Raw genomic sequence first — 23,373 nt, 5'->3', positions numbered from 1 at the left:
TCTGCTCTGCCTGCCTCTTTTGGTCCTGTGTTCTGCTCCTCCAGCGGTAGTACCGCTGGGGTGAGCGGTAGTACCGCTTATATGTACCGCCCCAAGGTTCATGTTTTGTTGCTCCTCTTCCCTGCTTCTTCCGCCCGAGCGATAGTACCGCTCGTGTGTGGGCTGAGCACATAACGGTTGGATTTTCTCCCTCCTATAAAAGGGGGTCTTCTTCCCCAATGAACCTTATCCTTTGAGCTCGTGTTCTTCCCCTATTGTTGACCTTCTTCGAGCTTTCTTGCTCTCAATCCCTCCATGGATTCTTGCTAGTTTTTGAGGGAAAAGAGAGAGGAGATCTAGATCCACATTTCCACCAATCACTTTCTCCTCTATGTGAGGGGAACCCCTTGGATCTAGATCTTGGAGTTCTTGGTGTTCTCCTTCTTGTTCTTCCTCTCATTTTCCTCCCTAGCATTAGTTGCTTCGGTGGGATTTGAGAGAGAAGGACTTGGGCACTCCGTGTGCCCTTGCCATTGCATTTGGTGCATCGGTTTGAGTTCTCCATGGTGATACGTGGAAGTTACAAGTTGAGAAGCTTATTACTCTTGGGTGCTTGGTACCCTTGAGCTTGTTCCTCTTGGGTGCTTGGGCGCCCTAGACGGTTGGTGGTGTTTGGAGCTCAATCATTGTGGTGTAAAGCTCCGGGCAAGCGTCGGGGTCTCCAATTAGGTTGTGGAGATCGCCCCGAGCAATTTGACAGGTACCGGTGACTGCCCCCAAGGGTTGCCAAAGTGTACGGGTTCGGTGACCGCCCCCAAGGGTTGCCATTTGTACGGGTTCGGTGACCGCCCTCAAGGGTCCCTTAGTGGAATCACGGCATCTTGCATTGTGCGAGGGCGTGAGGAGATTACGGTGGCCCTAGTGGCTTCTTGGGGAGCATTGTGCCTCCACACCGCTCCACACGGAGATTAGCATCCGCAAGGGTGTGAACCTCGGGATACATCATCATTTCCGCGTGCCTCGGTTATCTCTTACCCGAGCCCTTTACTTATGCACTTTACTTTGTGATAGCCATATTGTTCTTTGTCATATATCTTGCTATCACATAGTTGCTTATCTTTCTTAGCATAAGTTGTTGGTGCACATAGGTGAGCCTAGTTGTTTTAGGTTTTGTGCTTGGCAAATTAACCGCTAGGTTTATTCCGCATTTGTTCAAGCCTAAACTGTAATTATTTTAAAGCGCCTATTCACCCCCCCCCTCTAGGCGACATCCATGATCTTTCAATGATCCCGCCGCTTCCCGGCATCTTGAGGACATTGTAGCCGTGATGGGTCACCGCCATGAACTTGGCAGGGCTGGATACCCGAGGATGGCATTGTACGGCAGGCGGATGTGCGTGACGTCAAAGTGGATGAGCTCGGTGCGGTAGTTCTTGCGTTCCCCGAAGGTGACAGGGAGGCTGACCTGCCCTATTGGTGTGGTGGAACCGTCAGTCACTCCTGAGAAGGGCTTGGTGGGATGAAGCTGGTCATATGGCACTTGGAGGCTGTCGAACATGTCGACGGACAGGACGTTGAGCCCTGCGCCACCGTCGATGAGGGTCTTGGTAACTTGCACGTTGCTGATGACTGAGGAGTAAAGCATCGGGAGGGCGCCAGCGGTAGCTGCGCACTTGAGCTGGTCTGCCGAGTTGAACGTGATGGGGCACTGGGACCATCTGAGCGGGTGTGCAGCTTCGAGCTTGGGGAGGACTGCATTCACTTTACGAGCAAACTGCTTGAAGATACGTTGCGAGGCTGGGGCCTGGGCTCCGCCCAAGATGCAGGCGATAGCACGCGGTTCCTGGAAGCCCCCAGCCCCCTCGTCTTGATGGTGTTCATCATTCCTTCTTGGCGGTGGCGGCAGCGGAGGGAGTCCGGCGTTGCCTTGAGGACGATCCTCGCGAGGCTGATCCCTCCAGGCGCCCTCGCGAGGCTGATCCTGTCAGCGGTCCTCACGAGGCCGATCGCGCCACTCCTGGCGTGGGCCACGGTCATCCCAGCGTCCGCCACCACGTCCTCCTCCTCGGCAGTAGCCCCGGTTGCCGCGCTCGGGGCACCGACCGAAGCGTCCTTCACGAATGGCTCTGAGCTCTTGACAGTCCTTGGTGTTGTGGGTGTTCAGGTTGTGGAAGGCGCAAAATGGACGGCTGCCCTTGGATGACTCTGGTTGGTCTCTGCCACGCTTGGTGTCTGGTTCCGCTACGAGCACGGCTGCTCCCTTGCGCTTCACGTCCTTGGCCTTGGCTTTCTTCTCCTCTGGGTCCGCAGCAGGGAGCTCGAGGAGGGAGAGGCGCCCCTCCTCAGCTCTAGCACACTTGGTCGCGATGTTGAACAGCTCCAGGGTCGTGCACAACTCTTCATGGATGGCGAGCTCCTCCTTCATCTTGACATCACGAACACCATCGGAGAATGCTGAGATGATGGCCTCGTCGGTCACCTTGGGGATCTTGATTCATGCGCTGTTGAAGCGTTGAATGTACTTTTGCAGGGTCTCTCCTGGTTGTTGCTTGATGCGGCGCAGGTCGCCCGCGACCGGGGGGCGGTCGCGAGTGCCCTGGAAGTTGGCGATGAAGCAGGTGTGCATTTTGTCCCAGGAGGAAATCGAGCCTGGAGGCAGGTTCAGGAGCCAGGAGCGGGCACCCTCCTTGAGAGCCATGGAAACCAGTTCGCCATGACTTTCTCATCGCCGTTGGCCGCTTCGATGCTCAGCTCATAGAGCTGCAAGAACTCCGCGGGGTCGGGGGTGCCGTCATAGCGAGGAGGCAGATCCGGCTTGAACTTGCCCGGCCAGGCGACGCTACGCAGCTCGGGGGTGAAAGCGCGGCAGCCGGCTGTGGTCACCGGGGCCCGCCTTGGGGGTGGAGCTTGGTCTTGATGGGGTCCGCGCCCTGCCGCTACGAGTGGCGCGCGATCTTGCCGCAGCAGCCGGTCCCGGCGCGGTGGCACGAGGAGCGGCGGAGCGTTTTGTTGCGGTCGAGGGACTTCTTGACAGCTTCTTTCTTCACGCGCGGGCGCGGGGCGCGGCGGGTCGCGTCGTGGAGTCGCGCGTCTTGGCGCCAGGGCGCCGTCTTGGGGCAGAGGTGGTGGAGGCGCTCCGTGAGCTACGTCGCCCGTAGCTGGTGGAGGGCGAGGCGGAGAGAGGGACGGCGCAGGGGAGCCCCCTGCGGCGCGGACAAGCTCGGCGATGCGGTCGAGCCAGTCCTCGTAGAGGTCGTCGACCGGGCGGTAGCGCAGGAGCTCGTGCGCCATGAGGAGAGCGGCCTGTGCGTCCATGGGAGGGCGACGTGCATGGGAAGAAGAACCGGCCGGGGTCAGCGATGGAGTGGCGGTGTGGCCGTCCCGCCGCACCGAGGGGTACAGCGTGGATGCTTTCTGCTCGTTCCCCGCCGCGCCGGTGGTGGCATTGGCGGCAGGCGACGGGGAACGACGAGGTGGCCCGCCGACGGGAGCCGTCTGAGCGACGTGGGCGGCGAGGGCAGCCCGGCGCCCAACGCGAGTGCGGCGCGCGTCTGCCATGGAGACGGCGAAGCAATGGGGCGCGGAGCGACGGAAAGAAGCTTCGGCGCACCCCTACCTGGCGCGCCAAATGTCGGATCACGGGTTCCGGCAAACCCTCAGGGTTCGAACACTAGGGTGCGTGCGAAGGTTTTCTCCCTATCGATCCACGCCCTAGCTCTCTAAGATCTCGCGGACGAACTCGACGAACTCACAACACAGAAAGACACAAGATTTATACTGGTTCGGGCCACTGTTGTGGTGTAATACCCTACTCCAGTGTGGTGGTGGTGGATTGTCTCTTGGCCTGATGATGAACAGTACAAGGGGAAGAACAGCCTCCTGAGGTTGAGGTGTTCTTGTGCCTGGTGAACTTGTGTGGGTGAAATGCCTCTCGATCTGCTCTCGATCCGATCCCCTCTCTACTGTGGTGGCTGGTTCTACTTATATAGGCCCTGGTCCTCTCCCCAAATATTGAGTGGGAAGGAAGCCAACAACGGCCAATTTGAAAGGGGACAGCTAGTACAGCTTATCCTGACAAAAGCAGTCTTCGCCTGCAAAAGGCTCTGGTGGTGACGCCGTCCTGGGCTCCATGGTGACCTCCGTCTTGCCATCCTTCTGGTCTTGGTCTTGTTGCACCAATATGGAAACCTTTGCTTGATGCCTCGGTACTCCGCGCCTGCGCTTGCCCCCTTGGCACCAAAGAGGAAGCAAGGACACTGTGCGCGCTGGCGCCCGCCTGGCGCCCGCCTTGTCTCGATCGTCATGGCTCACGTCACGAGGACCTCGCGAGGTTTGCCTTGCCTTAATCTCTCTGCCCCTCGTGAGCCTGCCTGGCGAGGCCGCTCCTGAGGAGGTCTTGCGTCGTCCGTCTCGCGAGGGTCTTGAATCCCCTGTCTATGAAGATGGGCCGTACGGGCCTGCTAGCTCAGCCACGCCGTGGGCCGCAGGCAGGCAAGTCTGGGACCCCGTTTCCAGAACGCCGACAACAACCACTTTATAGCAACGGAGTTTTTGTTGATGCTCAAATTAGGTGCAAGTTCAACAACAAATCTTGCAATGCTCAAATTGATATTTAGGATCTTAAGAAGCAACTTGAACAAAGCAAGATCAGGAGGCATCACAAAGAGGAGCAGGAAGCGATCATAGAACTGACTTCTTGTAGCCTCCACGGTCGGAATCCAAGATGGTTGGTCTTGAGAAGGAGGTGGCTAATTTGGAGGCTAAGAGTGTAGCATGTACAAGGACGTTAGAGCTTAGGAAGAAGCAGTATGCTCATTTGCTACACCATTGGTGCCTGCATGTGTAGGTTGCATTTCCTTTAAAAATCAAGCGCCCATGTTGGCATATTGACTATTGAGTATTTACCTTTATCTATTGGAGAACAAATAAATAATAGTAGCCAAGAGTTGATTTTTCACCCATTATATCTCTGCTTCAAGATGGTTTGCAAGATGCAGATTCTCATGATGAGACTGTACTACTTCAATTTACAGAAGAACGTAGATTGCTGCTAGTCTCATATTTTTTTGCATGATGGTTTGTGCTTGATTCTAGTCATATGTAATCTTAGTGTTGCACTTCATATTGATTTTATTTTTATCCATTACTAAAGTTGCATGATTACTTATGCTTTAGACATTCATTTATGATTTATTTTGCGCTTGCACTTGATGATAACGCACTAATTTGCTGCAAATATATTCAAATCCCTTCTTCATACCAACTGATATGTAAATTAACTTCCTGTGCAGTGTCATATTTATAGACATTCTTATCATTCTATTGAAAAAAATGGATGGGCATAGCAACGCGCGCTATCATGGTCTAGTAGTAACAATGATGGAGCAATTGTTTGGGTGTAGGTACAGTGGGTCAGGCATTTGGCACTTCAACTAGATTGAAGTTGGATGGAGAACTTCGTGCAATTTATAGATCATTTTCTATTGCCACATGCATGAACAAAACATATGCATCCAGCAAATACAAAATGAAAATTATACACCCGCTTTATCTTCTTGAAAAATCATTTAGTAATTCACAAATAGATATGTAGGTTGTGTGTCGTGTGAGTATAATGTGTGTATGTGCTCATTGTAATCTAATGGACTAGAACCTTTTGGCATGGCTACATCTTACCATCAGCCATTCACCCGCAAAAAACTCATCATATTTAAACCATATATAGTTACAGAATTACATGTCGTAAAGGACCTTGTATTCAAGGGAAGAAGCAAGCTTAGTAGTTTGTGGACATGAACTGGTGGTGGAAATTGGAGGCTGAGTATATGAACCTCTTAGCAGGCCAATGGCAATGCCTTTGTATGTAGTTTCTGTGGGATGGAAGCCATCCCATGATGCATATTTTTGTGGGTCATCGCATACCTTGTAGTCTCCATGCCCACATCCTGCAGTTGCGGACACACCGTATGGCCCTCCTCCACCGCAACAAGCCATCAAAGGATCCTCTATCCCTGAACAATAGTAAATGCAACGCAGAATGGGGGTCAAAAAAAAGAATGTTACACCTGATGGGTATGTATGTTTTTCTAGGAGCTATAAAGAATTTTGTCAACTTTGCCAACTAGCTTGTTAAATGGTCAATCGAAGAGGCAACATATGGATACATATGGAATATGTTCTCTTTGAAAAGACACCAGAGACTGGTATGTTAGTTGGCAAGTATTTTTCTTGTGTCATACGAAGTGTTCTCATAGTAATAAAAATAGAAGGCTTTGAACTCACCAAATTGTTCGGGAGAAGAGAAGATCTCCATGGCAGCTCCATAGTAATCAGCATAGATGATCACCACACCAGGATGAAGCTTTCGCAAATTTTCCAACTCATCCACAAGAAGTTTGTTGTGGTACTGTGAGAACTCATTCATCCAACGGATGCAACCCGTCTCTGGTTCATAATCTTCCATCTTGTCACTCTTGTATGTTGTGAGGTAGGCTGGGATGCACCCAATTGGAAGGTTGCCGGGAACTAGCAATGTTTTGGCACCTAGCTCAACCAGTTCCTGCAAACTCAATTCATTGTGCATTATTATCTATGTACGTCTGCACTATTTCTCGAGTTGGGACTCAATAGTAGCACCGGCGATAACAATAACAACAGCACGAGCAATTCAGAATGACTCACGGCGATAGTAGAAGAGATTTTGGCAATGATACTTGGTGTGAAGGTGTGAATCTTCTCAAAGGGCACCCCATAGAAAAGAGGTAGGTTGTAATCATTGCCCCCAATTTCACCAACCAGGAAGAGAGATTTGCTCATCATGTCCATGCAATCTATTTCATTTATAAATGTGGTATTGAATCAGTATGTAAATATAACATCTAGTTTAACAAATAGTGTTCAGGAAGTACTAAAAAACATTCTACAGCATTGAAGACAACGTAGTTTGCAAGAACAGTTCTGACAAAGTGTCAAACACTTAAGTAAGTATTCTACAATAGTGCAACAGTATAAAGGCTCAAATCAAGTTTACCACTAATATTTGTTTAGCACATTAGAGTGTAATCTGGGAGTTTAATCTTGGATAGAAAATTGATTTATTTGTAGTGTTATTGTATCACCACTTTCACAAATCATGTCACAGGAAATATTTCATATTTTCCAACTTCTACCCGCAAAGCTATATCTCCTTTGGAACAAACACCAAAGTTTTGTGGTGTCTCTGCTGAAATTTCTACTTTGTGGCTACAACTCAGTAGGCATGTTCCATAATGACTGAAATACGGAGATATGGAATGTGTGGCTACTTGCATTCAATTGAAACCATTAGTTGATCATCACAAGAACATGAATACAACATATACTTCTTACCGATGAATTGTTCTGCCTATATCGACATCATTGTTCATTAGTAGATTTTCTCTTTTGAAGTATAATTGTGTTCTATTTTATCATGGAGCAAGTAAGAACATATGACCCTTCATTGGTTATGGTCTCTTCGCTTCTTTATTCCAAGCAATTTGAGTACTCCCTCCATCAGGGTCTATGAAACTTGTGTGTGCTTTTAGGTCATCAATTTGACTAACCAAATATGTGCTATATGTCATCAAATATGTGTTACACGAATAAAGTTTTTAAACATATACTTTTGGTTACATATAACACATATTTGGTTAGTCAAGTTGAGGACCTGGAAGCATGTGCATGCCCAATAATCTTGAACAGAGGAAGTATTCCCCTTCCAGCATTCTTGGAACAACAACACCTTTGCAACATTTTTGCAAGAATTCCCTTTTCTAGATCGACAAACACGTAGTTAAGAACTTTAATAGATACTCACCACTTTCGCCTTAAGTTATGAGAGCAAAATTGTTCTTCCCTCTATGTATTTTAAGTAAACGATTTGCTAAGTACTGCCTCTGGTAGTTATCTAAACGATCTTATATTTCTTTACAGAGGGAGTATTTCCTAGTTGGCATGCAACCATTAAATCTTACATGGAAATTCATGCATATTTTTGTGTGTTTTTAGGAAGAATAAGTACTGTGTGAGGTGTTGGATTCTAACCTACAACTTGGTACTCAGTTTCTTGATTTTCGTTGTTGTTGTTTTGTCAGCATGTTATTGCACTGAAAACGTATCCATTACGCCATTGTTGTTGTGCAACCAGACCATCCAATTTGGAAAACAGACGTTAGAGGTTACCAAACAACCTGGAAATAAATTAGCAAGTAGGTATATGCACCGAATACGTCCACTTGTTGCACTTTGTTCTCCTAACAGCCTTTTTGGGAACTTATTATTATCTTGTTGCACATTTTTTTCTGCAACTGTTGTTCACACATGACAGGTTGTTAGAACTTTTTACCTATTTCGTTTACTCGGTGCATTTCATTGTTTTTCTTAATATTCAATTATTTAATTTGTTGGTCGTTGATTAACTTTTAAAAATATTATATCTGGTTACATATATATCAAAACATTCTCTTTTTCGATGCAACTTGGGTAGTGGTTAGCATCTACAAGGCAAAGTCAATGACAAAAAATCGAGCCAACGGCCAGTCTATAGGTTAGGTTCCGTGAGGTGAAGTCGATACTTCATAGTGGTGTTGAGCGAGGACAGAGATGTTGTGAGCCAACGTACAAAGTGATAAAGACAAGTTCGGGACTCACAGTCCAGCACCTTCTTGAATTCTATGAGCTTTGGGTGGGACTACGTGAGGTTTTCCTCGACGAGGAGGTGGATGATGTTATTCTTTGGAAGCTTTCGTCGTCCGGCGAATACACGATATCCTCGGCATACAAAGCTCAGCTCGACGACTCTACGGTGTCACAAATGAAGTCTGCCGTGTGGAACAATTGGACGCCGCCAAAGCATAAATTCTTTGCTTGGCTTATCATCCAGGATCGGGTTTGGACGGCGGACAGACTTCAACGAAGAGGATGGCCAAATTGTGGTCTCTGTCAGCTTTGTAAGAGGGAGTCGGAGACAGCAGCGCACATCATCTTCCAATGCCGATACACGACACGCATTTGGAGGGAGATCAAAAATTGGATGGGTTTGACCAATCTGGATATCACTAGCTGGAGCAACTTCCACACCGTGATGGAGTGGTGGCACCACACGGTGGGCGTCAATGCTAACGTGAGAAAGGGCCTTGCATCCCTTGTCATGTTGGTCTCTTGGGAGATTTGGAACGAGCGAAACGCACGAGTATTTAGAAATGTGTCATCCTTGTCAACTGTAATCACGTCTAAGATTAAGACTAATGCTGTGTTATGGAGGTTGGCGGGGGCTAAGCGTCTGTATTCTTTAATGCTGCGAGAGTAGGCTTATTTTTTGGATCGTCTTATGACGGACGGCTATGTATTTCCAAACTTTTCTTAATTAATGAGATAAGGCAAATCTTTTGCCTCCGTTTCGAAAAAAAAAGTTGATGGTGAGGCGAAGCGTTCAAAGATGTACTCCCTCCATCCAAATATAGAGGCTAATATATTTTTTAAGGTTGTCTTTGACCATTCATAAGATTAATAATATATGAGATGTATGATGCAAAAATTATATCTTTAAAAACTCCTTTCACATACGAATTTGATGGTATACTTTGTGTAACATGCATGGCATATATTACTGCTCTAATTCATGGTCAAAGGTAACATCAAAAAACGTATTAGGCCATGTATATTTGGATGGAGTGAGTACTACACTTGCACAGTTGAATAATAAGTTTCAAAATAAAATGTACAATTAGAGTTTTTAGAGAAGAAAAATGAAAAGTCACCCAGAAGCACTTGCTCCAGGTTCAAAGGTAATTCTCTGAATATATTAGGAGTCCAGAAAAAAAATATAATAATTCAAGTTTTTTGTGTGCTTGCAAAAGTTACGTGAAAGGAATGCCCAATAGTTCTCTTCAAGCATCAAAAATTATTTTCTCTTCGGGGCAAAAGGTATTCTACTATTAAAAGTTACAAGCATATAAAAGACAAACTATTTGCCCTTGTTTTCCAAACACACTAGAATATAATTTTTATGAATTACTGTATATATCTCGGAAGCACATGCTGCAAAGAACCATTTTGTGTAACATTTTTAATCTGAAAGTGCACACTCTCTCAATAGATTGATGAAAAACGTTTCGCTGCTTGTACTACCTCTACTACGGGCGTGCACGAGATTTCACAATGATCTTTAATTGGACTAATAATATACTGCCTCCATCCCAAAGTAAATGTCACTGAATTAGTACAATAGCGGCACTTATTTTGGGAAGAAAGGAGTATAGGTTTTGTGACTTCAAAATTATATCACTGAATTTTTTTTAATACAAATTCAATGGTATAAAATTTATCGCACATAAGTCGTGTTTTATTGGTTAAACTTGATTCTGAAAATAGCGTGTACGCCTTATAAAATACTGAAATTGCAAAGTAACTGAGGCTTAAGGTCCATGTCAAAGCGGAAAAGAGAAGGGGCCGAATTATCATACCGGCGACGTCGCCGGGGCAGAGCAGGCCGAGGAGGTCGCGGAACCACCCCATTTCCATGTCAAGGTGCACCGTGTCAGCCCGAAACGCGGGCACCCCATTCTCCCAGAAGAAGTCCGGGCTCAGAGCCGTGGCGCCGCCCACGGCGAAGTTAGCCCCGCCGGCAAAGTCCTCCGCGCTCCGCCCGCTCAGGTACGGCGGCACGAACGGCAACCCCAGCGCCTCCGCTGCGCCCACACAGATTTCAAGTTAGTATACATACTCTTGCTACCAAGCTGGCTGGCCGATGGATCCAGCGAGGCGGTTGGTTGTTGTACCGTACCGATGAAGTCGACGATGAGGCGGCCGTTGGAGAATCGGCCGGTGGCTCTGTGGAAGTAGGTCTCGCCGTAGGGCAGCCTGGTCGCGGCCTCGTAGGAGTCGTTGCCGTAGAGGTAGAGCAAGTTTCCCGTGTCCGCCAGCGAGTCCCCGAAGCTGAACACCCGCGGGTAGCACGCCGGGTCCGCCCGCGCCTGCGCCTGCGCCGCCGCCAGTAGCAGGAGCGCCGCCGCCATCGCCGTCATGGTCCTCATGGAGGCAGAGGAAGGTATCTTTTTCTCCCCGGTGGCCCGTGGGAATGTGGGAGTGGACGGGGAATGGCTCCACGGGGCGCCAAGGGGAAGAAGACGACGCGACGTTTTTCACCAACCAAACTCGCTTTCGCGGGGCCATCTGCGGCTGCGATCTTCACCGGCCACTGCCAGATGATGCGGACAGCGCCTCAAATTATCAGTGCGCCTCAAATGATTTCGGGTTGGGACGGTAGGTAGGGCCTGGCTGAAGTCAATGGCTTCTGTGTCATCCATGGAGTGATTTTTTGGGGGAGCATCATCCATTTTTTATGAGAGAGAGAGGATGGATAATGAGCACCACGATAAAGAAGCCACACGCTTCGCTCGTTCCTAAATTGTTTATATGAGATGAGATTCAAAGCCGGACACACGCGGCGGGCAGATTCGAGACAGGTGCACATGGTCTTCCACTTTATCACACTGCGCGGGAAAATTTTACTCTTTTTTTTTGAATTCGGACTCATGTGAACTCGTGCCAAAAAGCGGAACTGCCACTTTATGTATGAGAATTCTATATCCCTTGTAATTTAATTTTATTTGTAATTCTATCCCTTGAATTCCATATACTACGAACGCGTTTATCCGGCGAACATTCGTTGCGGGCGATTGCCAGCGAACGCCCCACTTGCCATGTCAAAATAACTAAAATTGCCATGCGTTTTTGAGAGAAATGCCATGTATGAAAGGTGAAATTGTCATTATAGAAAAGAATTGCCAGTGATTATTTAAAAAAAATGCCATCCAACGTGAACTGAATCCAATGATTAAATTTTTGCCTCCAATACAATGAAGTCCGCTGCTTTGGCATTTTCCTTAACAGTGAACATTTTTATCAAATTTGGGTCAGAAAATGTCCATATTGTTGAACCTAATGAATAATTACAAAGATACAGGTCTGTAACACTTGTATGGTTGTATCATTTTCTTTTCGCTAAAAGACATCTTGTGAAGTTTTTTTTTTTTGAAGCGGAGACATCTTGTGAAGTAGAGTTGCCGAAGTTCCTCTAACTCCTCAGCCAGATATTCCCCTTGCCCCTGCTAGTTCCCAACAACAGAATCGATAGGTGTTACCATGGCGGTACGGCGGTACCTAACGACCTTCATTTAGAGCCTGTTCGGCACTCCAAATCTTTAAATCCGCGCTCCGCTTGCTGGCTCGTGCTCCGATTGAGCTTTCCCGATCAATGAAACGTGTTCGGCAACCGAACTCTGGCTTCCATAGCTAATTGGGCCTTTCGTGTAGAAAAGCTGGCCCAAGAAAGATTATGGAGCGGAAGACGTACAAGCGGGAGAGAGACATATCACACGAACCGGTATGTGTTTCACTTATCGGTGGCAGGTCGTTGTAAATTCCACAAACTCCTTCATTTCCCGGATCTACGGAGCTCCGTTTTACCTGCTCCAGAAAATTGAACCGGAGCCAGCTCCGCTCCACGCTTCAGACTCTGCGGAGCTAGAGCGTTTGGCGCCGCTCCGCCTGCTCCACGAGAGGAGTTGTGGAGCAGAGAGGATCCGAACAGGCCCTTAATCGGGAAACACTAGTAGTAGAACCAGAAACTCAAGATGGAGGATTGGAGGGTGGCCCAAAACTCTCTCATATATGGAGAATTAGGAAGCAAATAGACATGCATTTTGGAGGACAACTGATGGATTGCAATCCCATGTAAAAAATCGTGTTCAAGGAATTTCACATGGTAATATTTTCTTCTACAAATTTTAAAGGAAACCAAACATGACCTCTAACCTCATGGGAGAATTCTTTTCAAAGTTTCAATGTATCTTGCGTCTTCCACTCTCCCTTCTCTCGTTGATCAGGCAACACATGAAATTACTGGTACCCCCTCTGTAAAGAGATATAACAGCGTCTACAAATTACTCTCCCTTCTCTCTTAGATCACTCTCACTAAGTGATCTAAACGCTCTTATATTTCTTTACAAAGGGGGTACATTTTTATCCGTAGCATCCAAAGGATTATCCTCAACAAATCATCCGTTTTTCTTGTTTTTGAGATACCATGACATTTTGGTCATGTGTTGTTACTATTTCTATGTTTTGATAATCACCCTTAGTTTCTGTGAAGTTGTAAATCCCTTGTTGTTTTTGTGAACACAACTCAACACAAAGATATGAGAAATGTTAAAATAAAATTGAATCTGCGAAGCTTTTTCCAAGTATTTGTTACCACCTAGTACTGGAAGAATATGATGTGGGATCAGGGATGATCGCTATATAGGAGATCAGAAATCATCGCTAACTAATGTGACAAAGTAAAAATATGAGTTACCAAAGCAGCAATAGAAGAACCAACATTTCAGCCGCACCAGCCAAGCAGCCAAGATGAGCAACCGATGTGTTTACTTCCTCTTAAACAGCAGGGGGGGAAAAGGACCCTACGAAGTTAGGACCAAATAATTATAGGAAAAAAAATTATTTAAGAGGGCGAATCAACAGAACAACAATGTATAAAACCTGTGCTATAAAAAGTGAACGAAAAATAAAAGCCAGCCAATCACTTGAGCAACAACCGTGAGGTGTGGAACAGTACCGCAGTTCTGTAATCAGGCAAAATGTCACAATCTGTACATCTCTAAGTAAACATATTTCTATAATTAATTAATAGTAACAAAAAAATTAAGTTACAGAGTTACAAGTCATAGAGGACCTTGTATTCAACGGAAGAGCCGAGTTCAGTAAGTTGTGGGCATGAACTGATGGTGGTAGAAATTGAAGGCTGTGTGTATGTTCCTCTTAGAAGGCCAATTGCGATGCCCTTATATGCAGCTTCTGAGGGATGGAAACCATCCCATGATCCATACTTTTGTGGATCATCACACACCTTGTATTCTCCATATCCACATCTTGCAGTCATGGACACACCATAGGGTCCTCCTCCACCGCAGCATGCTGCTAAAGGATGATCGATCCCTGAGTAATAGATGTGTTAATGTTTAGCATGGTATCAACTAGGAAAACATGTTCTTGTCGATGAATATATGTGTTCTTGGAGCACTAAAGCATAGTTAGTTTATCTAGTGAAAGTAGCATCCAGGAAGTGTTTCGATGGCATCGTCTCATAAGCGCTTGGCAGATTTGGAGAGACCGAAACGCCAGAATCTTTGAGGATGTTAGCGACACAACATTCAAGATCAAAGAAATGGTGAGGTTGAAAGAGTTAGCTTTTTCCAGGGTTGTACAGGATGATGGGGGTTAGCTTCCTTGATCATTTTCTTCCTTTTATCTAGGCAAAGCCTCGTACATGAGGGTTTGGCCTGATCTAAGTTCCTTTTTTCTACTCTTCTAATGGAATTGACAGTGCTCCTGTAGATTTTCCAAAAAAAATAAAGTAGCTGTCGTCTCAAATCTGAAGCTCAATCAAAGTGATGTCATGTTTAATACTACCTCCGATCCATAATAAGTGTCGCAGTTTTGAACTAATTTTGAACTAACCCTAGTTCGAAATTGCGACACTTATTTTGGATCGGAGGGAGTACATATCAATCATGTATTTAGGCTATAGTAGCTACAGGGACACTGAATAAACATACAGAAGGAAATTATTAAGAGTAAATAATGCTACTGTATCTGATATCACCTTATGTTACCAAAACAAAACCAAGTTGTGCTTGATGTTACAATAATGGCACTTCTGAAAGCTTCTGCTATGTTTACTCAATAGTGATTTGATTGTGTTACTAGTAAGATTATTTCATAAGAAACCCAATTAAACACACTTCTATTATGTACTAAATCAAAGACACTTATTTTGGGACGGAGAGAGTAGTTGGCTATTTGCATTGTCATTTCTGGAGATACTGCCTACTGCTATCAAAAGAAAATGATGTTGGGCTCATGTGATTTAGAAAGCAATATGTTACTAGTATAAATGTCAACCTTGCTGATTTGAACCTATGTTTGCTAGCTACTTGGGTTTAAAGATACCATATGGATAATGGTTCTTGAATACATATGGATAATGGTAAAATCTGGAAACAGATTGTAGATTCTAAATACAGGACCCAAAGTCCCAACATCTTTGCTAGTTCTTCTATTGGTGTGTCACCCTTTTGGAAAGGGATTTTGTGGGATGCCAAAGCCACTAAATTTGGATACTCCTGGAAGCTTGGCAATGGTTTGAGGACTAGATTATGGGAAGATCAGTGGATAGGTTCCTCTACCTTAGCTACTCAATTTTGGGGCCTTTATGTTATTGCTAATGATCACAATGTTTCTATTAGCAAAGTCTGGGATGGCTTACACTTGAAAAACACTTTTAGAAGATATTTTTCTCCAGATATGATTAAGGCTTGGAATGATCTTCTCAATATTGTGAAAGATCTAAAGCTTAATGACAGTGAAGATTCCATTGTCTGGAATTATGACTCGAAGGGCATTTATACTGTCAAATCCCTTTACAGTATCATTAATTTTAGGGGGGTTCTTCCTACTGATATTCCTTTAACTTGGAAGATTAAAATTCCCCCCAGAGTTCAGATTTTTCTCTGCCTGATAGCTAAACTAAAGTCCTGACCAGGGATAACCTACAGAAAAGACAGAACATCCCTGATGCTTCTTGCCTATTTTGTACTGAATCTGAAAACTGTCATCATCTATTTTTTGACTCTGCTGTTTCGATTGAATTCTGGAGAGTGCTTTCAGATATCACTGGGTATGCCAATTATCTAGATTTGGTATCACTCATGAACTGGTGGTCTGTAAATAACACTAAAACTGCTGATATTATACCTCATGCAGCAGCTCTTTGGGCCCTCTGGAAATATCGAAATGACATGTGTTTCAACCGTGTGTTGTGGTCTGGCATGCAGGCTATTTGGAGCAAAACTGCGTCCACCTTGTCTGCCTGGGAGGTTCTGTGCTCAGGCCCTGCCAGGGAGAGAGTGGTGACTCTGGTGAAGAAGCTGGAAAAGCTAGCGAGAGACCCTCCGCTGCTGCTGTGGCCAGATCCCGGCTAGCACTGTCTCGCCGTGCGCATTGGTGCTACTTTCCTCTGAAGCTGGGAAATCTGCATGAGCTTCTGGGTCTTCTGCGGCAGATGGCTACTCCAAATCCCCACCGGCGCTCGTGTGTGAGTTGGGGGAGAGTTTGGTCAGAGCTGTAGTTCTTGTATTGGTCAGAATTGCTTGTTTTCGGAACTGTTTAAATTTGGTCCTTTCCCTATTTGCTGAGGCAGCGTGTTTGAAGTTTTCCTCTGTGGGCTGCATTTCACTAAACCTTGTGTACCGGATATATTGGTTTCATTGTCAATACAATGGAGCCGGGGCGGTGAGCCCTTTTCCTCTAAAAAAAACTAGTATAAATGTCTATTTCTTGTATTTCCCTCCGATCCATATTAATTGTCGCTGATTTGGTACAACTATGGATCGGAGAGATTACAAGTTAATTTATAAACTACAAAGTAGAAGGGACCCACCAAATTGTTCAGGGGAACGGTAGATCTCCATAGCAGCTCCATAGTAATCGGCATAGATTATTGACACGCCACGATGAAACTTACGCAACTTTTCCAACTCATCAATGAGAAGTCTGTTGTGGTACTTCGAGAATTCGTTCATCCACCGTAGGCAACCAGTCTCTAGCTCATAATCTTCCTTCTTGTCACTCTTGAATATCATCAGGTAGTTTGGAACGCACCCAATGGGGAGGTTACCAGGAACTACCAATGTTTTGGCTCCCAGACCAATCAACTCCTGTAAATGAACTCATGTGCATTACTAACTATGTACTCCTTTACAATTTCTTGAGTTGCGATTCAAGTAGTAACAATGGCGACAACAATTGTATCAGCAGTAAATGACTCACAGTGACTGTAGAAGAAATTTTGGCAACAACACTCGGAGTGAACGTGCGAATCTTCTCAAAGGGAACCCTAGAGAGAAGAGGTATGTTATAATCATTGCCCCCAATTTCTCCAACCAAGAAGAGAGATTGATTCATCATGCCCGTGCAATCTGTTTAAGAAACAGTGTTGTTAGCCATATGTAACAATGGCATCTTAGTTTAAAAACTATCAAGAAAGTATTGACTTATGCGCTCTACAGTAGTTGAACATCCACGGGCTCACATTAAATTTACAGATAGTCATATCTGGTAGAGCTGTAAAATAATCCCCAAAGGAAAGCTGCTACTACAAGTTTTGCTATTATTTATTTGCAGTCCCATCATAATGCAGAATTACAAATAATGTTTCCCCTTGCAGAGTATTTGATTTCTGAAATTAATGTATCATATCTGTTCCAGTGACTTAATAATCATCTCGTGTAAATCTCTTAATGGGGACCAAATATACCCCTCCAATCCATATTACTAACGTCGCTGATTTAGTACAACTTTCTCTTCGATCCATATTAATGTCGCTGATTTAGTACAACTTTCCCTCCAATCCATATTAATTGTCGCTGATTTGATAGTAGTACAACTTTCCCTCTGATCCATATTAATTGTCGCTGATTTAGTATAAAAATTGCACTAAATCAGCGACATTAATATCATAATATGGATCGGAGGGAGTATAATTTCCATTTCAGTTTTACATATGTGATGGTGGTTTGTAGTGAAACTCAAGCAGTACAAATTTCAACATCTTCTGCAACAAATATTACTACTCCCAGCAGCAGCCTCACACCGGTGCCAGTAGAATTTTTCTCTCCCTAATACTAGCGAAAAAATCCAGGTCAAAAGACTTGTGTGGGCAAGGAGAAAGAGAAGGAAGTAAATTTGGGATTACCAGCCCGGTCGGCGGGGCAGAGCAGATCGAGCAGGTCGTGGAACCATTTCATCTCGACGTCGAGGTGCATGCGGTCGCCCATGGGCACCCCTCTCCCCCGGAAGAAGTCCGGGCCCAGCGCCATGGCGCCGCCGACCGCGAAGTTGGCCCCGGACGCGAAGTCCTCCGCGGTTCGCCCGCTCAGGTACGGCCGCACGAACGGCAGCCCCATGGTGTCCGCTGCGGCACGCCCGCCCACGCGAGTTTCATCAGAATTCAAATTAAAATTAGTATACTGCGCGTGCGCGGCTGGCCGGCCGAGCGATCGATGGAGGCGAGGCGGTGTGGTGGTGCGCGGCTTACCGATGAAGTCGACGATGAGGCGTCCGTCGGAGAAGCGGCCAGTGGCGCGGCGGAAGAATGTCTCCCCGTAGGGCGTCCTGAGCGCGGGCTCGCGGGAGTCGTTGCCGTAGAGGAATGGGAAGTTGCCCGTGTCCGCCAGCGAGTCCCCGAAGCTGAACACCCGCGGAACGCACGGCGCCCCCCGCGCGTGTACCACCGCCACCGCTAGCAGCACCGCGGCCGGCAAGAGGAAGCCTCCTCCTCTCCCGGAGACGGAGACGGAGGCAGAGGAAGCCATGGCCATGCCAGTTTCTGTTCGAAGAGGCGTGCAAGGGTGCGACTTTCTGCCTTTTATAAACTTCGGGACTGCCGTCGCCAGAGTCCAGACAAATGGCCAAGGAGCCCGAGATAGCATACGGGGCCAACAAGTCAGCGGCCACTTGTCGCCTTCCCAGTTCGTACGCGTACTCTCTGATCCTTCCTTGAAACAAGATCATACTGCACTTTCTTTTCTCTTGCGTGTACACCAGATCCTAGGTACAGCACGGGCACGGGCCTCGGATCCGGAAACGTAGCGTGATCGTACGAAAAAATGTATTCTGGAGCAATATTGTTCCGTATATTGAGGGCTTTGGATGAAGAGGCTATGATTGAAATCAATGAGGTGGACTCGGCTCCACGATTAGCGACGGGGCAGGAGGACCGTCGAGCAGCATTCCCTAATTTTAGGTTGTGCAATGTTCCTGACCTCTCCAGTTGATGCTGCACTATCAACTCTCCCTGGCGCTAAGCGATGTATACCTGTCATACTGGAAGCTAGAAAATCGTATGTCAGGTGCATCTGCACATTGGAAAAAGAAAATCATAAGTTGTCAAATAGTATCTGACAGTTCTGCATGCGCATTGTTGGCTAAATGTGAAGCAGCAAATTTGTATACCCCAAAAGAAAAAACTATGTCAATTGTTTGCCGTAATTTCAGTACAGTTGACTGTCATCGTCGTCAACATCCTGATAGATAACTATTGCAAAATGATGCAAGGTGATTGACAAATGCAACACAAATAATCCTATCCATGGGCCGACATGAGAATCTCTTCACACAGAAGGAAAAAAGGCGATTGAAACGGAAATACTTTGCTTCCATTGAGTGGCGAATCAAATACCCACAATTGATTAACAGTACTAGAGCATAAAGGTATCATGACCACTTACAGAACGATGCAGCATCAAATGACTGACAAGAGATTATCTTGGCAAGTAAAAAATCCTGGAACTAACTGAAAGCACAACAAAAATCATCAATATTCAACAGACTTGCAAGCAGACCGGTTGAACAACAAGTGACTTTCCACGCATCAGCAATTGTTCATTATCAGTTCAAAGCTCGACACAAAACTAGCTTCCTCTCGTACAAGTTATGTTATGTGTGGCATTACGCCGCCGGAAATTTTATTGCAAAGCTCAAATCTTCAATGCCCACATGATGGGCAGAAAAAGCACTGGACCAAACCAACAGACCCCTCAACAAGACCTGGGTTTGCTATAATCTGCAAAATGGCCTAACTAACTTGCATTTGCGAACGCGACACCCTTCTCAATTGAAGATTTGAGCTCGCCCTTGAGAGCTTCCAACCCATCCTTCTCAAACTGCGTCAGCTGACCCAACCCGAGCACTTCCTCGACTCCATTCTTCCCAAGCCTCACCTGTGTTACATCAGTGGATCATGAAATTCCATTCTATGACCAGCGTCAACAGTTTGTAAAGTGAACAAACAACAGCAAGACCACACGGCGAACAAGTCCATCACATTGCCTTAGGCAATAAGCATCACACAAAGGAGAGATAGGTTCACTTGAACATAATTCAGCGTGGAGAATACTCTAGAAGATTCAATGCACAGTAAGAATACTTGAGCATATGCTGAGCCTCGTTTCAAAGAGTTTTTGTCTCAATCAAAATATAACATGGCAAAAATAGCAAGTTGATCAGTGTGCAAAGGGGGAAATGGCCTAATGGAGTATTGCCTAATATACAAAAAGCGTGTCAAAGACTAGTTTTTTGCAGCAGTACTTGCAATCAATTCTAAGGTCATATCCAAACTAGCCAGATTAAAAATGTCAAAGATAACAGTGCCATAAAAGTCCAACAGCAATTACTATTAAATACACCACAAAAACCCAAATGATCAAAATGGATTTAACAACCCAGCCAGTCAGGAAACAAAGCTTAGCCACCCTATTTTCAACAGGCATAACATCATAAAAGAAATTGCAATATAATGTCATATGCATGACAAGCAACCACTGCATAAATCTAGAGAAAAATGGCTTTGATACTACATGAAATTTGGAACCATCTAGATTTACATAATGAAACCATATAAACAACTGCAGTAAACAACACACATAGCAAAATAAGCATGTACCTTGGAAGCAAAGAATGGCAGCTCGGTCACAGTTGATTGCACGTAGGAGCATTCAACAATGTCAGGAACTCCGTTCAGACCCTTCAAGCATGCATCTCCAAAAACTGCACCAGCATACCTACAAAGGTGGAGCAAATTTATTAGCAAAACAAGTAAAAACATGGCACTAAATTGCTAGAGAAGTGGCACACAATCCTCAGTTAGCATGGTTTTTTCATCTTTTTTTTACTTACGCCATGGACAAGGTTGCAGATCCCTTTCCAGCCTTTGCCTCAACGACTTCTGTGCCACCCTCCTGTGTCCTCTTGGTGAGAGCCTTGATTTCTTCAGCAGACAATGCATTAGTTGAAGGAGTTGCCTGTTAAAAAAGAGTTTCCTTCCGTTGAGTTATTAGGGTTAGGGTGATAGCACAAATGTACACTATTCAACTACTTCACAATTACAGTAACCAGAAAGATAAACCTAGATAGACCATATTCACTTCCATAATTTTGGTAAGTATGGTGTTTACATTACACTAAACTAGCTACACACTCATATGTCCAGTTGTCCACACAAATGAATTCACTAATGAGCAAGAATACTAGAATATGATTGATCTTTTGTTATAGACATGATCACTTCCCATTTCAAGTAGATGAACATTATCTGTCAAGAAAAACTTAATTTCTTTACTCAGCGTGATTTCACCATGGAAGTCCTAGCATAATACAGTGAATAAGAATCTAACAAACATACCAGTTCTGTCCCCATTTCTGGTTTTATGCGCTATAGTGTGGAATAGTTTTTACGATAGTGATGTATCATTTATTACGTGACAGAAGTCAATACCTGTGAGAACAGTGGCAAGATGGTAATACCAGCATGACCACCAACAACAGGAACGTCCACAGCTGCCAAAGAACACTCCAGTTAAGGACAAAAATACAGCAACCATACTCTTCTTTCATTTGCTACCAGTCAGCTAGATCATATACTGTCACCACTTACTATTAACATCTACATTAGCCTTCCCAGCATAGAAAGTCCTGGCACGAACAACATCAAGAGTGGTCACACCAAACAATCTCTTCTCATCATAGGTTCCAGCCTTCTTGAAAACTTCAGCAGCAATCGGAACGGTTGAATTCACAGGGTTGCTGATCATGTTGACAAGAGCCTGCAATACAGAAACACATCAAATTCATAGAAAGATGCATACAAACAAAATGAAGTAACAAAGGAGGAACATCAGTTTTTAAATGTATCATATAACGATTTCCTAACACAACATACACTGAAAATGGATACATTATGTATTGGAGGTTGGAGCTAACAGACAGGTTAGAAAATTTGAAGGAATGGGCCATATGGCTCCTCGGTCAACAGGTTGAGGAATGGGCATAAAAATATAGAAGATATGATAATAACTGACAAGCATGTAGGACAGATGATATATATATATATTCCACTGAAGAGTTATAAACATAAGAAAATGTAACTTTCAAGAGAAAACAGCGAGGCAATCCAGAGTAACAATGACTTAGTTTTCATTTGTCCAGGCTAATACACAAACATTCGAATGCAAGTAACATTGCAACAAACAAAATGAATAGACCAAGGAACCACACCATCGAACAGGAGATACAAAACTGCAAGCGCCTAAACAAGACACACGTGATAGAGCAAAATGTTGGTGCCTATTCAGCAGATAAGTATTGGTCATAGTGGTGATAATCAAACCACACCCGTTTACAATTTCCAAACATCGAATCAGAATTACGCAATGTCCAGGTCTTGAATAGGAACTAGATAGATCTGTAACGAGACCACGCACCCAGAGTAGCCAGAACAATCAACCACGCGAGCAACAGATCTAAAATTGAAGAGAGTTGAGAATCTTACATTCGGGCAGTACTTGGCGATGGCGGTGCAGAGGTTCTTAACGATGCCGGCGTTAATGTTGAAGAGGTCGTCCCTGGTCATGCCGGGCTTCCTCGGGACGCCGGCCGGGATGATCACCAGGTCGGCCCCATCCAACGCCTCCGCGAGCTGATCATCCGCCATGAAACCCTTCACCTGCGAAAGCCCGAACCATGTGTTAGATCCGACCGAACTGAGCAGCGCGAGGAGGGCGATGTCGGGCGTGGGGTACCAGGGCAGGGGAGTTGATGTGGGAAACGTCGGCAGCGACGCCCGGGGTGGCCGCGATATCGTAGAGGGAGAGGGAGGAGACGAGGGGGTTCAGCTTCATGAGGAGAGACAGCGGCTGCCCGATGCCGCCGGCCGCGCCGAGGATGGCCACCTTCCGCGCCTGCTGCCCGGACGCGGAGGAGTAGTTGCGGCGGCGGAGGAGCTGGGCGGCGGATCTCATCACCGAGGGCCTCATCGTCGCTGGCTTGGGCGGCGCGTGAGATCTGGGTCGATGGATGTGAAGGGGGAGATGTGGACGGGGGGCGGGTGCTGATGTGTTGCTATTGTATAGACGGAGCCAGCAAAGTGGTGGATGGATGGGACGATCTAAACAATAAAGTCGTTAGCAAAAAGGGTTTGGGGGTTTCGAGATAACCATTTCTGATCCAACCTTTCCGGGATTTTCTTTCCTATGAGTATACCTTTTAAAAACTACTCCTACTAGTAGTAGTAAAAAGGATTCTAAAAAAAGAACTACAAGAAACATGCGTGTGCAATGAACCTTGTGATATTAGGTGATGTCAAAAAAAAGGTGATGTCAAAAAAAAGAACTTATGATATTAGGGCATCTCCAACGTTGACATTTAAACCACGAGTAACCGTTCGGACCGCGCGGTCCGGACGCCTTTTGCCATTTA

At 45.6% G+C, this 23,373-nt stretch overlaps 3 protein-coding genes across 5 annotated transcripts; all 3 read right to left on the bottom strand.

The window, feature by feature from the left end:
• Positions 1–5,664: 5,664 nt before the first annotated feature.
• On the bottom strand, positions 5,665–11,153 carry LOC125544282 (GDSL esterase/lipase At1g28600-like). 2 transcript variants are annotated; one of them, XM_048707902.1, is made up of 5 exons: positions 10,784–11,153; positions 10,464–10,688; positions 6,661–6,818; positions 6,262–6,538; positions 5,665–5,990 (listed from the first exon to the last, which is right to left on the bottom strand). In XM_048707902.1, exons 1-5 carry the CDS (start codon positions 11,031–11,033, stop codon positions 5,713–5,715), a joined length of 1,188 nt encoding a protein of 395 aa, XP_048563859.1. In that variant the 5' UTR covers positions 11,034–11,153; the 3' UTR covers positions 5,665–5,712. The 2 variants fall into 2 exon arrangements, with proteins under 2 accessions (XP_048563859.1, XP_048563860.1); XM_048707903.1 differs by having other exon boundaries at positions 6,661–6,809; positions 10,784–11,149.
• Positions 11,154–13,220: 2,067 nt separating this feature from the next.
• LOC125544280 (GDSL esterase/lipase At1g28600-like) lies at positions 13,221–18,509 on the bottom strand. 2 transcript variants are annotated; one of them, XM_048707899.1, is made up of 6 exons: positions 18,158–18,508; positions 17,816–18,034; positions 16,891–17,039; positions 16,502–16,778; positions 13,736–13,998; positions 13,221–13,463 (listed from the first exon to the last, which is right to left on the bottom strand). In XM_048707899.1, the coding sequence occupies exons 1-6, from the start codon at positions 18,438–18,440 to the stop codon at positions 13,428–13,430; spliced, it is 1,227 nt and encodes a 408-aa protein (XP_048563856.1). In that variant the 5' UTR covers positions 18,441–18,508; the 3' UTR covers positions 13,221–13,427. The 2 variants fall into 2 exon arrangements, with proteins under 2 accessions (XP_048563856.1, XP_048563855.1); XM_048707898.1 differs by lacking the exon at positions 13,221–13,463 and adding an exon at positions 13,533–13,625 and having other exon boundaries at positions 18,158–18,509.
• A 957-nt stretch (positions 18,510–19,466) lies between these two features.
• On the bottom strand, positions 19,467–23,033 carry LOC125544281 (malate dehydrogenase 1, mitochondrial-like). Its single transcript, XM_048707901.1, has 7 exons — positions 22,698–23,033; positions 22,448–22,621; positions 21,554–21,722; positions 21,395–21,456; positions 20,797–20,921; positions 20,564–20,681; positions 19,467–19,841 (listed from the first exon to the last, which is right to left on the bottom strand). The coding sequence occupies exons 1-7, from the start codon at positions 22,929–22,931 to the stop codon at positions 19,701–19,703; spliced, it is 1,023 nt and encodes a 340-aa protein (XP_048563858.1). The 5' UTR covers positions 22,932–23,033; the 3' UTR covers positions 19,467–19,700.
• Positions 23,034–23,373: the final 340 nt, after the last annotated feature.

The sequence above is a fragment of the Triticum urartu genome, chromosome 3 (assembly GCF_003073215.2).
Source record: "Triticum urartu cultivar G1812 chromosome 3, Tu2.1, whole genome shotgun sequence".
NCBI classification, from domain to species: domain Eukaryota; kingdom Viridiplantae; phylum Streptophyta; class Magnoliopsida; order Poales; family Poaceae; genus Triticum; species Triticum urartu.
Note: the sequence above shows the minus strand (reverse complement) of the source record. Positions and strands in the feature narration are given on the sequence as shown.